The following is a 16,482-nucleotide window of genomic DNA, read 5'->3' on the forward strand; positions in this document are numbered from 1 at the left end:
GGAATTTCAATGGTTTTGTGTGAGTAAAATAAGGTTTTTTAAATGCTAATTCCTAACTATATATGGTCTATAACCTATGGTTTTTTCAGTGAATATATATATATATATATATATAGATATAGATATCGATATATAGATATAACTATCTATTACCTACTGGCGGTCGCCAGTAGGCAAATCTAGTTAGAACCTAGTTTCCATAGGAAAAATGTTTTTTGATTTGCCAATATCTTTGGCGCCGTTTGACGAATCTTCCTGAAATTTTCTAAAAAATGGGGCTGGACCACTCAGTTTGTGTGTTGAAAGTTTCAGGGTGATTCATCACGCGGTGGCCGAGAAAAAAAGGGGGTCCCAGAGAACGTTTTCTCCATGTTATTTTCCATAGGAAACTTTATTACGGCTACAGCCCGACCTGCTGAACGGAATTACAGCGAATTTGGCAAAAAGTTAGGTCTTGGTTTAGAGTGCGCCCTTTGTTTGAAATGGTGTAAATCCGTTCAGTAGTTCCTGAGAAATTAAAAAAAGAAAAATATTGATATCTGAGCACCGAGGAGCAGGAGCGAACCCTCCCGAGCACAAGCTCAATTTTTATTGGCTGCCAACACTCCAAACCATGGACTTGAGTCACAAGAAAAAGGGTGAAACAAAGATAAAAAACATGAAAAGGGGCCAGGGTAGAAACACTCTGACCCCCTAGGCCTGCTAATGGGGTCCAAAAAAGCATTATTTTTTAAAATCGGCAGAATTCACACTGGGTGCGCGAATACTGCTGAGAACATTTTTAAAAAATGAAGCACGGGCTCCTGTGATTCATGTAAATGAGCCCCCGGGTGGGCCAGGTCCCGGGGTAATGCCATAATTTTATAGCGGGCACGCAGGGGCCCCCACAGCCCCGGGGACCACCACCACCCCTGGGCTATGCAAATTATATGTGGGTGGCACGCACCCTTCAAGCCCTGGGGACCGCTACCTCCCCGGGGCTTTATTTAAATATGCACGGTGGCAAGCCCCCTCCCCCCGCTGCCTCGGGGACCGCCACCTCCCAGGCAATTAACTTTAAAATAAAATAAAAAAATGTGGTTGGGGGCCTCACAAGCCCCCAAAAGCCCTGGGGACCGCAACCTCCCAGGGGCTTTCTGCAATTATTTATGGGGGGCCTCGCGGGCCAACCATGCCCCAGGGACCACCACCTCCCCAGGGCTTTAAACACATTGGGAGGGGGTGTATGGCCCCCCTCCTGGAGCCCTCCTTGGCCCTGGGGCCACCACCCCCAGGGCCGACTCCTGCAATGTCCTGGTGTGCCCACCCCGGGACATTGCTGTTTGCTATGACATGGCGGGAGCACAGCTTCTGCCCTGTCATAGCAAACTCTGCTTTGGTTTTTGGAAGCGAGAGCAGGAAACCTGCTCTCGCTTCCAAGTAGCAAAGCAGAATTGCTATTGCACAAGGAGAGCTGCATGGTAGCAGCTCCCTTACTGCAAAAGCAATGCCGGCTCCCGCAGGAGGCGGGAAGCTGGTGGGACCATGGGGGCATTGGGGCTCCCTCCACCGTCCCCATTGGAGAGGCCCGGCCCCAGTAAATGGGGTCCCCGGGGCCAGAAGTAGCTCTGGAGGGGGGCCATGCAAGCCCTCTCCCGCAAAAAAAAACAAGAACGAGGCGAGGCCCTGGGAGATGGGGTCCCCGGGGCCAGAAATGGCCCAGGGGATGGGGGCCATGCAGCCCCCCTCCCCACAAATATAATAAAAAACATTAAAAAAACGAGGCCAGGCCTCGGAGGATGGGGTCCCCGGGGCCAATAGTGGCCCAGGGATGGGGAGCCACGTGGCTGGGTTAGTTGGCCCCCAAGGACCCTCAGGATTTAAGGGGACTTAATCCCCCAACTTACAACGTGCCTGGGGGCCCGTTTGCACAGTGTTGCCGGGAGGGGGCGGGCCTGATGTAACAAGTGTTTAAGCACACCATGGTGCCTTGTAAATTGGGGGATTAAGTCCCCTTCAATCCTGAAAGTCCCTTGTGGCCAACTAGCCCACCAGGTACCTCCAGTAAGAGCCACAGAGCTGCGTTGCAGCGAAGTGGTTCGTGGCCATGCCCTTTTTTACACCACTCTGCAAATGCGGCTTCTGGTGCACTGCTGGTGGGGCGATGAGGTCCTCTTGTGTCCTGAGGACCTCAGGACACAAGTGGACTTCTTCTTTTGAGCAGCAGTGTGCTAGAAGCCGTGGTTGCAGAGTTTGCAGTTATAGGACTGTTTCAGGAAAGGCTATTTGTTTAGTATTCATGCAGTATCTATAAGCGTTGAATTTTGTGCATTTGTTAAATCCACTCAGGAAGGGATTCTGGTAAGGCTTTGTCATAGTCACCATATTTTCACAAAGCATATCTTTGAGTGACCTTCATCTTCTGACCATGATCTAGGGGTGGTTTCAAGGTGTTTGGCCAAGATGTCATCAGTGAGATGGACTTGGTAATTTTTCTTGAATATTTGCATACTTTGGACACTTTGGTACTAAAGGTGGTGATAAACCTGATAGGGTTCTCTTCCCTGGCCATTTCTTTGGTACCTACCAAGGTGGCTTCCCTCTTGATCCCTACTACTCTTTTGATAGCATTATGAATAACCTTGGGAGTATAGTCCCTTTCTAAGAATCTTTTGGTCATGATATTCTTCTTAGTATTTAAGCCGCCAGAGTGCTGCATTTTCTTTTTGCTCATAGCAATTACGCTAACGGAATGCTTTGTATGAGATTGCATTGATGATGACTACGTGCATGAAGGAGGCTATTGCCCACTCTTTTCTTTCTAGAAAGTTAAGTAACCAGCTTACTTCGGATACATTTATCTCTCGATCTAAAAATGAAAATGATTGTCAATCTAGTAAGTGGAAGACGGATTTGAGTCATTGATATTGAGGATCTTCACAAATTCCTCTGCCTGTTCTATGGCATCATTCCATATGATGAATATATCATCGAAGTAACGGACCCACAACACTGCATGGTCATTAAAAAGGTGGATGACATGCGCTACCTGTTCCTCCCACTAACCAAGGTACAAACATGCATTAAAGAAGGGGACAAGTAACAAACAAATAATTGATTAACAATGGTAAACCTTTCGGATATACTGTTGAATTAATCACAGACTGAATCCTTATATTTGGGTCTATTGTTTTGTTCTCATGCTGATTTGAACTTAACGGACAGCCGCGTAGATTTGTTTAAATTTACTTGTAAGCCTTCTTCAAAAATTCAAATCCAATTGTCAGTGATATAGATGTTCTACACACCCATTGTGAACTCGATGACGATGTTTTGTGTGATCATTATCGTATATTGAATTGAGATAATATTGACATTCTAAAATGGCGCTCATGTTAATCTCCTTCAAACATTGTTCTGTTTCACTGTCCTACTTTTATGTCACTTGTTTGCACTGTTAAACGAAGTTTGGTTCATGCTGCCGTGAAATCTTTCTGACCCGTGAGCAAGGGGAAGTGTTCGCTGAAACACGTTGGGCATCTTGGCTGCAGCACAATAAATCTCACCTGCAACATCCACACTGGCTTGTGTGATTTTGTGATCTTTGTGGTTGGAACGCGACATGCTTTTGATGTGTTACGGACTCTTTCCATTTCCATCCCATGAGCCTCTACACCACAGGACATAGGCAGTTGTGAAAAATGTGGTCCTTCAGGATTATTTGGAGTTTACCTCTGGCCCGCCTGCTTAAAGATTTGTTGCAGTATATCCTGTGTTCTGGCCCCTGCAGTGCAGAAGAGTGGGGAAAGACTAACGCACCTACCAACAGTTTACACAGTGTCTGAGTTGGACGACACAAACCTGCATCTTCAGAGTCGGGTGAGTGATGAGAACAGGACTTTGGGGCAGTTTTTAAATTTGCTTCACCATAAACGATTCTGCCAATGTTTGAGGGAAGCAGCGCGGACTATTCTGTTGTAACAGTTGGGATTTTCCCCAAATGTCTTTAACTATTCCCAAAGGTGAAATCAATGTCAGAAGCCAGGGAACCAAAGCACCGTGAGGTGGCGGATAAAATATTTTCCCACCTCTTTCTTACTGCTTTCCAAACTAATAAAAAGGACTTCGGGACTCCAGGGAGTAGTCCTTAAAAAAATATATATTATCGGACAAACTTGAGAAAGCCTACATAAAGGAACGGGCAAAATTATGGGAATCCTTCTCACTTCAGAAATATGGGGTCATTGAGCGGGTCCCAAGAGGGCTGAGGATTTGTACAGTTTCAACTTACCAGGACACAGATCCAGCATTGCTGGTAGAATGGACAGATAAGTTCCATTCATGCTCAACTGTGATGTTATGGATAATAATTAAATATGCGTGAAAGGATCGAGAGAAGTTATTGGCCAACATAGAGGAATTCACTAAAGAATTACAGAAGTTGATGTCACCACAAGAGTTTGGCGAGGAAATGGCCAAAATTGATGCCAAATTAGATAAATTGCAAGAAGAGATCAAAAGCAAAAACAGTATAAATTCTGTCATGACTATAAAGACAAATAAAGTGGACAAATCCTAACATTTGCAAAGAAATATGATCATCTACAACAAGGCCAAATAACCTTTACTACGGAAACATGAGGGACAAAGCTTGGAGTCCCAAACAGTGAAACCTTCAACAAGTAGAGATCTATATTGTAACAGTAGTGCCGGGGAAAGTGATCCATCAGTGAGTTCTGAAACAACTTTTTTAAAGGAGTTCCAGGTGCTAGAAATTGGGTCATTTGGAATCGAGACCCTCTCAAGGCTTGCCAAGAGGAAAGGGTTGAGAAGTGGAGGAGGAAGAAGAACATGAGAATCAGCTACAAAAAGAAGAAAATGTCAAGATACCACCATTGAAATGAAAACAACGGGACAAGTAAAAAACAAATAATGGATCAACAGCGTACAATGGTAAACCTTTCTGATATACCGTTGAATGAATCACAGATTGATGCCTTATGCTTGTGTCTTATCGTTGTGCTCTACTGCTGATTTGAACTTTATGGACAGTCGCATAGATTTGTTTACATTTACTCCAAAATTAAAGTTGAAAAATTCTATGAAACAAAACAAAAAGTTTTCTGTAATATGAGTGAAAAGTTCTAATCTAATTGTCAGTAATGTAAATTTTCTACATATCCTTTGTGACCTAGATGAGGATGTTTTGTATGCTCATTATCCTATATTGAATTTAGATATTATTGACATATTCCTGCACAAAACCAATCATCCCTGCAACTCAGGCATCCTTGCAAGGGTGGCTGCGTTGGTGCTAGGCAGCCAATTGTGCACCAGAACAGAAGAAAGCACAGGAATGTGTTGTATTGCTGTAAATACAATGCTTTCTTCAACTTTCCTAATGAAGCAGCTTGGTGTAGCAAGATGGCTTGCAGCATTGTGCCGTGTCATTTTCTAGTAAATATGCCCCCTAGTATTAAAACTTTACATTGTCTCCCTTTGCCTTAATTAAAATAAGCAACATTCTAAAGTGGCACTCATGTTAATTCCCTTGAAACACTGTCCTGTTTCACTGTCCTACTTTTATGTCACTTTTTTACAATGAAAAATGAGGTTTTGTCAATATTGCATGTAGCGGAGGTTTCTCTATTGGACAACTTTGAGCCCCCCCTTGAAAATGTAATTCTCTCTTCCAAATTTAAATTTGTGTTGGTAGAGCTTTGCACTGCAACTGGACTGAACTGTTGCAATTACTTTCAGTGTTGTCAGATGACGACAGCTAAGGAAGGGGGCGTGCCTGTTCCCAAGGTAAATGGTGTCAGCTGTGCTCCGTAATTAAAATATCGCATGACCAGCTGGCCAGTCCCTGGAATCGGCCAGGCTGACATGACTACTTCAGACATTTGAGTAAGAGCCCTCTCTGCCTCAAGGGCATTGGATTTGCCAGCTAATGCCCCATCCGAGTCTTAACCCCTTTGCTGCTTCTGTTGGCCAACGGCCGTCGCGAGCACTACCTCCGTGGGACAAGTTCATGATAAAAACAAATATTGTTCCAAGAGTCATGATTTAAATTTTTTAAGTACTTTGTAATGAATTTGTATATTTGCTTGATGCTACCCTAGTTGCGCGTACACTCAGTCGAGTCAAGTAATCAGGCAATGCGTGCCTGTTCAGCTCTAGCAGTCAGTCCTCCAGTCTAGGTGGCCTCACTCTCTCACCAGTCATTTGTATGCCATTAAGAGACACAGAACAATGAAAGGAGGGCGCATCCCCATAAGTCGGATATCTCATATAAATAGAATAATTTTGATGGTATCGCTGACTTAAGGGGACACGCCTATCTTTATTTAACCCCTTAGCTGCTGGGCCTTTGTCCCCCTAGTGCTGAACCGTTTTTTGGCTATTTGGGGTAGTTTGGCTTAGGGCTTCATAACTTTTTTCCACATAAGCTATTCATGCCACATTTGCGTCCTCTTTTTCCAACACCATAGGGATTCTAAAGGTACCCAGGGTTTGTGGTTTCCCCTGGGACCTAGAAAATAGCCAGAATACAGCTACATTTTGGGAAAAATTGGAAAAAACTGCTGAAGAAGAAAGCTTCTAGTTTTTCCCTGCAAATGGAATCAACAAAGCATTTGCAGGGCTAAAATCACCATTTTCCTCGCTTCCAGGAACAGGCAGACTTTTGTCAGAAAACAAACATTTTGACACAGTTTTGACATTTTAGTGGGACAAGGCCTATTTTCTTGTGCTTTCAACCTCCTTTCAGTTAGGGGTAGAAATTGATGTGAAACCAGTGACAGATCCCAGTCAACGAAACATTTCTAAAAAGAAGACAACATTCAGAATTCCGCAAGGGGTCCTTTGTGCAGATACTTCAAGGTTTTCCCATGGAAAGTAACAGTTGAAATAAAAACATATTGAAAACGAGATGAAAAAAACCTGCCATTTGTGCCTGCGTTTTCACCTGTAACTTCTTTTGAGTATGCCAGATTTTCCAAAGCAATACACTGTTAACTACAGTGGACCCTTATGGTTCCGGGGGTATCTGGGACTTGTAGGTTCACCAACAAACCTAAGTGCCCAGAGCCAATAACTGTGCTGCGCCTTGCTATGGTTTTTCATTGTGTACCGGGTATACAGCAATTCACTTGTTTAAATATAAAGAGTGAAAAATAAGTATCAAGAAAAGCTATGTATTTACGAAATGGGAACAACATATGGAGTTTAGAAGCAGTGGGTATTTGCACAATTCCTAATATGTGGGTGCCTATATTAGCATGTTAATTAGAGGACATTTTTGAAAATGACTTTTTTTTTGCACACTGTCTTACATTTGGAAGGCAGAAATGCATAGAAACTCAATTGGCAATAACACTTGTTCTACTATTCTGCGTTTCCCTAAGTCTCCCGATAAAAATGGTAACTCACGTTTGTGGGTAGGCCTAGTAGTCATAACAGAAAATGGCACAAAATGCATCATAGACGAATCACATTTTTCCAGTGAAAACTGACCCTTTTTTTCCAAAGTGTCTAGCAAACCTATACATTTTTTAAAACTAGACACCCAACGGGATTCAACATAGGGTGACTTATGTGGCTCTCACAGGGTTTTGTTACTCAGAATCTCTTGCAAACCTCAACATTTGAAGGAAAGAAAACACATTTTCCACACATTTCTGTGATGGAAAGTTCTAGAATCTGTGGGGACCTGCTAAGTTCCACCCATCCAGCATTCACAAAAGTTTCCCGGTAACAATGGTACCTCACTTGTGTGGGTGGGCCTGGTGCCTGTGACAGTAAATGGGCCAAAACGTAACGAGGACACCACATTTCTACAGTAAAAACTGACCCTTTTTTTGCAATGTGACTAGCTGCATATTTTGGACCCTAGCTCAGCCACCACCTAGGGAAACCTTGCAAACCTGTACTTTTATAAAATAAAACTTGACACCCAGGAGAATCCAGGATGGGGTGACCTCTATGGCTTTCACCAGGTTCTGTAACCCAGAATCCCTTGCAAACCTGAAACTTTCTCTAATAAAAACACATTTTATTGAAAATTCTGTGATGAAAATTTCTGGAATCTGTGGGGAGCCACAAACTTCCTTCCACCCAGCATTCTCCTGAGTCTCTCTATAAAAATGGTAGCTAATTTTTGTGGGTAGGCCTAGTGTCCGCGACAGGAAAAAGCCCAAAATGCAATGTGGGCACATACCAGTGAAAATAAGCCTTTTTTTTGCAAAGAGCTTAGCTGTGGAATGTGGACCTGAGCTCAGCCAGCACGTAGGGAAACCTAGCAGACGTATACATTATTGAAAACAAGACACCCCGGGGAATTCAGGATTGGGTGACTTGCGTGGCTTTCACAGGGTTCTGATACTCAAAATCCATTGCAAACCCCAAAATCTGACTGAAAAACAAATTTTCCTCACATTTATGTGATGGAAAGTTCTGGAATCTGAGGGAGCCACAAACGTCTTTCCACATAGCATTCCTCCAAGACGTCAGATGAAAATGGTAGCCCTCTCTTGTGTGGGTAGGCCTAGTGCCCGCAAGAATAAAACGGTCCAAAATGCAACATGGGTACATCACATTTTTTTCAGTGAAAACGGACACTTTTTTGCAATTTGCCTAGCTGCAGATTTTGGACTTTAGCTCAGCCGCCACTTAGGGAAATCTAGCAAACCTGTACATTTTTGAGATATAGACACCCAGGAGAATCCAGAATGGGGTGACTTCTGTGGCTCTCACCAGGTTCTGTTACCCAGAATCCTTTGCAAACCTTAAACTTTGTAAAAAAAAACCAACTAATTTTCTTCACCTTTCAGTGATGGAAAATTTTGGAAATTGTGGGGAGCAACAAAATTCCACCCGCCCAGCATTCCCCTACATCTCCCAATAAAAATTTTACCTCACTTGTGTGGGTAGACCTAGACAGGGAAGAGCCAAAAATCTGTAGAGATTGAGGAGATAACACAGTGATTTTAAATTATTTTTTATACATTTTTTAGGCTGACTCTGCTTTGGGCATCCACACAAGTGATTTATCATTTTACTCGGGAGACCGATTTTTTGCTAAATTTGAGGCTTGCAGGGGAATCTGGGTAAAGGAAATTGTGAGAGCCACACAAGTCATATATCCCTGTACTCCCCTCGTTGTCTACTTGTCAAAAATGTGCAGGTTTGCCCAGGAGACTGCTGAGCTAGGGCACAAAATCCCCACCTACTCATATTGACAAAAAATGCTCTTACAAAAAGGCCATCTTACTGCCACAAATATAAATCTTAATAAAAACAGAGTAGTCCCTGACAAGGGAGGTATACACACAAAACAATGAATATAAGCCTGAAATCAGTGCTATATTAAAGCTGTCCAGCCGAACAGAAAATATAGTAATATATCAAAGCACAAAAAACATGGAAAGTGGGACACAATCCTTCGTCCAACGCAACACATATAACAAAAAACAGAAATTCACAGAAAGGCTCAGGCAGGACAAACATTGCTTGTAGATTGTATATAGAATTGTAACAAACAAACAACAAGTAGTGACACCATTACATATCAGTAATAATTTCAATTGCGTTTACGGTGCATATAAGCCCGACCACGTTTCGATCCCATAGAAACAATATTGGGATCATCATCAGGACGTAAAGATTACATGCCTGGGGGAATTTTAGCCTGAAAGACAATAGTTAAAAAGATGGAAGGGACAAAAGGGAAAAAGTAGGGATAGTTGAATAAAATATCTATACATAGTGCCAGTGAGGGAGTAGGTGGTAAACTCTACCATCCAGATGTTGTGTGCTAGGTGTTAACAAGGTACACACGCTGGGTGACAAAAAAGTGAACTTCGACGATCTCTAGGTGCAACAATTGAATAAGACCTTGAAGTGTTACAGCGTGGATGCTACAGGTGCAGTGGCAGCTTTGCATTCAAGTGCTGTAGCGGCGTGAGTATGTGGTAAGCTAATAAGTTCTAGCATAATTACCGACCATAATAGCTTTAGGCAAGCAGTCAGGCAACCACGATAGGGCCAGGAAGGGAATGAAACGGTCACATATAGGCATGTTGTGTAACACGTACGTCTTGGCACTGGTGAAGAGAAGGAACGAAATTAAAGGGAGGCCAACAGCTGTATGGCTCAAAACCAATAAGGGCATGCATTACATCTTACCAAAGTCAATTGGGTAAGGCAGGGAGTTAACTAGAATCAATTCCCAAGAGGGGAAAATTAACCGGTATGGAGAAGGCACGATGACCTATGGGGAAGAAAGAGAGCACAGACAGTGAAATTATTGCGAGGGTGGATGGGTGAGAGAAAATAACAAAGCCAGCCACTGAAGGGCTTACCTAATTGCACGAAATTCGAGAAACAATCCAAAAATAATATTCAATATAAGTACTATGAGTAATGCAACGATGATGCAAATGCTCAAGAGCCAGTGCAATGACCTGTGCGGGGGGAAAAAAACGTGTTACAAACGTGGGAATTTGTGATCTCTGCAAAGAGGGTTTTGTCGGCAATGCGGGGCTTACCTGTGGATCCTTCGGGTATCTGGTGTGCTCGGTGACTGAGCAAGCCGGGAGTGAAATTAATCAAGGAGTGCTGGAATGGTCATGTGACTAATCACGTGATCAGGAGGAACCCGTTGACAGAGATTACGATGTGTACTATGGACGTCGAATCCCTCTACACCAATATCCCCCAAAGAGATTCACTACTTGTCATGGAACAATATGTGGATAACGATATAAAGACTAACCCTGGGCGTAGTGGGCGGAGTGGGGCTCCGCGGAGCTACGTGAAGTGGGCGCACAACTACGCCCACCCATGCACTCCGCGTAGCCCCACTCCGCGCCGCCCGCCTCCCTCCCGCCCTCCCTAAGTACATAAATAAAGGAATAAAAAGCTTTTAAAAACACTTACCTTGTCTGCCGCGTCCCCGGGGCTCCCTCTCGCCGTCCCGCGATTCGCGCCGCCACCGCATCGGATCCTAATGCGCATGCGCGGGCGGCCGCGCATGCGCATTCCTCACGAGAAATGCGCATGCGTGGCCGCCCGCGCATGCGCATTAGGATCCGAAATGGCGGCGCGCATCGCGGGACGGCGAGAGGGAGCCCCGGGGACGCGGCAGACAAGGTAAGTGTTTTTAAAAGCTTTTTATGCCTTTATTTATGTATTTAGGGAGGGCGGGAGGGAGGCGGGTGGCGGCCGGCTACGCCCCGTCTGCGGAGCGCGCGTAGTGCCGCCTGGCTACGCCGGCTACGCAAAATGCGTAGGAGACGGCACTCCGTGCACTCCGTGCACGGAGCGTAGCTGGCCACCCAGGGTTAATAAAGACATGTTTACTAGATGTTGTGGAACATGGATGGATACTATACGCAGATCTGAAGCAGGAGAGATTTGTATTGAAAGAGAAAAAGCTGTTTGACATAATCACTAAAGCTAAAATTCCAAGCTTTAATTGCCATTTTAAGAGTTTCGTCCAACCAGCCACTACAAAACAGGTTACAAAAGAACAACTTTCGCAAGCACTTAGAGAGATGGATGTAGCAAAAGAAAGGGATGAATTTATCAAGGATATTCTGTTGCATTATCTTCGTCCAGCAAACACATTATTTGATAGAGATGCTGCAACCAAACCAGTGAAGCACAAACTTGTGCAAGAATCACGTAGCGAAGCTGACCAGGGAGTTAGAAAATGGCACTTATCAAGGGGTCCCATCCTCTTCTTGCAACCATGACGAGGTAAAAAGTTCACCCTCAAAATATGACGTTTCATTAAATAGGATTTTACTACATACATTGGATTTCTGTGTTCATTATAGATATACCTTGATGGTCAATACTCAAGCCCTGATGAAGTTCACATGTAGTGAACAAAATGTGTTTGCTGCTCTGCTCCATTTATAAGAAAAATAAAGAGTGCCTTGGATGACGTAAGACAGAATTGGACTAATATTTGTGAATACTAATTGTGTGGTGCACTTCACATACATTACTTGAACTTTTCTGAACTTTTGGGGTCACACCTCTTGAAACACCAGGTGCAGTTAACCTGCACACTACACCTCTTTTCTACATTCTGTAGCCAAATGAATTGGTGATAAGGAGGGAGGTGCAACTGGTGCTTTGGCTCACTATTTCTTTGTTCGCATTTTAAACTTGTGCAAGACCTTGAAAGAAACCTTTCACCTGAAGATTTTCAATTTGAAAAGATATCCTTATTGAAACTGCTGTTGTTGTGGGCTATATGTAATAATTGCAAATGGTCAAGTTTTCATCTATGCAAAACTTTGGAGAGGTCGAACAGACTGTTCTACAGATGCACCAGTGTGCACCTTGCAAGAACTGCATATTGTATTTGACAGTTATCTTGAATTATCTGTCAGAGAATGTGAGAGAATAATAAGAATGTCTACAAGTGGAACAATTAACCTTGCCTGCATCAAATTTGAGACCTCTACCTGTGCAGCTTGATAAATTGTGGTCATCAACATCGAACAAGTTGAGCTTGGAGATGTTAAATTGCCATAACATTGCTAGTGCTTCAGTGAACACTTAAGGGACTAAGTCCGCCCGCCATCCTATCGGTGTGCGGGACTGCCCGCCATAAGGGCGGGGGTCCCCTAGGGGGTATTAGGATGCGCCCGCCACTGTGGCGGGCGCATCCTGCATTTTTAGCATTGTGGCGGGCGGTGCACTCTGCACCGCCCGCCACAATGCTAAAAATGCACTAATGCATTTGCATTAACATTATGCAAAGTGCCCCCCGTGTGCACCCCCCACCTGTCCTTCACTACGTGGGCCCGCAGGGGGCCCCCAAAGTGAAGACCGCATGCCTTTCCGTGGCAGCATCGCCGCCACGTAAAGTCATTGTTTTAAGCCTATCCAAATATGGCTGGCGGTGTCTGATAGACACCGCCACCATATAAACCCTTTTCCGCCCCTGCCCCAAAGCGACCAGGCGGAAAAGCGGCTGACGGTGTTTCTGTCCGCCGCGGTCCCCCCGCCATAGTAATATGGCAGAGGTAATGGTTGGCGGGCGGGCATGGATGTCGGGGGGATCGCCACCGCCCTCATGGTGGTGACGATCCGCCTGACATCGTAATGGGCCCCTTAATGTCCAAATATTGCAAGTGGATTGATTGACAATGAGGAGTTGTTGCCAACTGAGATATATTCAAAATGTATTGACCATATTGTTCAGGCACTTAACAGCAAAGCTGACCTTTGTGTTGTGCCACATGTTGAGTGGGCTGTTCGGAATGGTTTCAATCGAGTCATCGTATTGTCAAGTGACACAGATATACTATTATTGTGATACTTAGATTTGTTGCAGTGTTCTTAAGTCAATCATTGTCAGAGTTATGGATACATTATCGAACAGACGAGAAAATACACTTAATCCAGTTTCATATTCTGTACAAGAAACTTAACTCAGAGATGCCCAGTGTTCTTATCAAGGCACATATTCTTACGCATGATGACACTATGATCAAAATTGGAACAAAGCTTGGCGCATTAACTGCTGAAGCTGTGAAGTTCCTAAAAGGATTTGGTGAGACAGATGAAGAAGTTAACTTTAGAGAATTAGAAAAATACCTTGTGAGTGTTTGGAAAACGGGTTCTGAATATCACACCTTTGATGTCCTTTGGTACAGTGAGTTTAAAAGATCAGTCCCACTAAGTGATCTTCCACTGACGTCATATTCTGTGCCTTAACAAAATAAAAGACCGTTCTGCTTGATAAGAAGATATGTTAATGTTTTGGATCATGCATAGGTAGAGAAAGATCCATGTGAATTTTGTTGGGAAGATATTTATGGGGTCTTAAAACATACAAAATTTCGGAAGCCTTTACCCACAGAACTTACATGTATGTACTTGCAAAACCTGTGCTACAAAAAGATGTCCCTGTCGGTATGCTCTTCTCTAATGTTCAGCATTCTGCAAATGTACCATGAGCAACTGCTGAAAAAAATAAATAACGTGAACCATGAAAATGTATCTTAACAGGAGTGATAAACATTATTTTCTTTTCTTATTCAGATCATAAACATTGTGTGGTGTATACATAAAGGGATTTAAAAAACATTATTATTTGTTTCATTTCTATATATATCTCTTCTTCCTCTAGTATATTCGCCATTTTGGAATATGGCAGAAGGGTTGATCTGAGGAGTTATTTTCTGTCCCTACTGGACTGCTTGACCACCAACACCTATGTTTCGATAGCAAAATGAAGCATATAGGACTCATGGTTCCAGAAATATTACATCATCCGTGCAACACATCCGCTATTTTTAAAAATTTCGTCCACAAAAAACGGCCAGGATCAGCAATGTCTTCCCAAGCTAAATTACTTCTCTAATTATCCAAAAATAACAAATCAAAAATTAAAATATCTGGACATAATTTTTTTTACAAAGTTATAACAGGGGGCTGGGATTACTATGAGGATACTGTTTTTCACAAAATAAATGTTTGTTTAAGAAAATTAAACATTTCAGTTAACAATTACTTTAGCCATCTAGGGCGAATGGCTGGGCTTTGGAAAACATAGGGGTGCCCCAGTGACCATCAGTGAAAGATGTATTTAAGAACTTCTAAAGAGCATCACTTGCTGTAAAGGGAATCATCCCTGCTGCAATTTCCATCTAATTTATACATACCAACTTGCCACACCCTACTTTATGATGACAATATTTGGGGCAGGGCAGATTTAACTTCATTCAGTTGCCCAGACAATCGTGTTCCTCTTGGGATTTAGATGTTCACTGGGGTATGTTGAAGGAAAAATGTAAAGGAAGTATAACTTTTCCTAAAACTTGAGGAATTCCACTTGCAAAGAACAACAGGGATTGACATTAGAAATCATCTTGAGGGTCTGTTGCAATATTCAAAGAGCAGTTTGTAGTGAGCTCCCATTTAGTGCTCGATTCCGATCTCGTTCGGAAAGCATACCGAATGACTCGTGCCCGGAATGCTTTCTGGATGACTAAGATTGTGAGAGTCCGACCGAATGAGTATGATGGATTTGAATGCATCCAGATACGATTCGGTCGGGCTCCGATTGGCTTCAATGGGAGCGCTCGTATTGACAAAAGTGGTGGTTGGAGATAATCATGCACTCTGTGGCGGGCACCCCTTTGTGCCTGCCTCACTGTGCATGATTGGGAAGAGCGGATGCATGGGTACCCCCATAGGCTTGATTCCAATGGCCCAGGGTGAAGGGAGGCCAGCTACGTGCCCCCAAAGACCGATTCCGGATGCCTTTTCGTTCTGGGCAAACCAAATCGGAAAGGCTGTCCAAATCATTCATCATACTTGCGCGATTGGAAAACCTAGTCCATAGAGCTGTACAAATCGGCCCCGGAAGACTCTATCTTTCCGAATGCCTTCTGGAACCGCTTCGGTCAGCACTTAAGGGTTTCCATCGTACTTGGTATTTCGGAACTGTGGACTATTCGGTTGGGAACAAGAGCTCCGGATCGGTTTAGGCAAAGCTGAATCCGATTCAGAGCCCTTCCAAACAAGATCGGAATTGACCCCTTAGTCAGCAGTAGAATTAGCCATGCTCTGGCATGAATGAATAACATGCTCTAGCAGTATCGGTACATATCATTGTTTGAATAGCATCTCTAATATGGCCTCTTGAACCACAAACAACTTTCCTTCTCGGCGAAGTTAGCAGGAATACTGAATACAATTTATTTCTAAAAATTCATTGTTTTACTCAACATTTTGTCTTTTGTATTTGCCATCATGGTATTTTGTAACTCCTTGGTGCCAGTGGCAGCTGCAAAATGTAATTGTTGCGTTCTTAGACACGTTCTGCCTCCTCTTAATTGCATCATTTTTGATGAAAGAGTTTTAAGACTCTTCAGTCGTGAAACTATGTCTTCTGATACAATTAAATATGTAGAGCAATACTGCAATAGGTTGTGAATATCAATTCTGGAGATTTTATAGTAATTTCTCATCTCAGGTGTCAAGCCATATTGGATAGGAGAAATTGACCCTTCTGTGACCAAGAGGGCATCAGTGGGCAAAGACAGGCAACGCCAGTGCATTTACAGCTCCAGGAAGTCACTGTCTCAGCAATTGGACTACCCTTTAGGAGGTGTGCAGGTAAGTGCGACAAGAGATCATGTTTTAGTACCACCTGAACAAAATGTTTAGTACTAGCATTTGTACCATAAAGAGCAGTCAGTAAAGAAACCAGTTATTAGGTTGGATAAATTATTAGCCAATAACCCTGTACACTTAGGATCACCTAATGGGGGGGTCAGGTATAGAGTATTTGGGAATGAAACTCTTTGCAAAGTTCAAACAGGTATGGTAGCCGATTCTGAAAGCTCTCTTGCATGGCACTAACCATCGGATTAAACCAATCCCTCCAGGTAGTTGAACACATTAACATGGTCACAATGATTATTATCGCTTTGCTCCACCAGGTTGAATCACTTTGATACAGAGTTTATTTTG

General features: G+C 43.4%; 1 protein-coding gene across 1 annotated transcript in view; it reads left to right on the forward strand.

Annotated features, from left to right (window-relative positions):
- Positions 1–16,482, forward strand: part of IL16 (interleukin 16) — a 534,450-nt gene that overhangs the window by 201,823 nt on the left and 316,145 nt on the right. Inside the window, exon 4 of the mRNA XM_078683325.1 lies at positions 15,983–16,125. Coding sequence (XP_078539451.1) covers positions 15,983–16,125 — 143 coding nt within the window. The remainder of the gene's footprint in view (positions 1–15,982; positions 16,126–16,482) is intronic.

This window comes from Lissotriton helveticus, chromosome 3_1, assembly GCF_964261635.1.
Source record: "Lissotriton helveticus chromosome 3_1, aLisHel1.1, whole genome shotgun sequence".
Taxonomy (NCBI): Eukaryota; Metazoa; Chordata; class Amphibia; order Caudata; family Salamandridae; genus Lissotriton; species Lissotriton helveticus.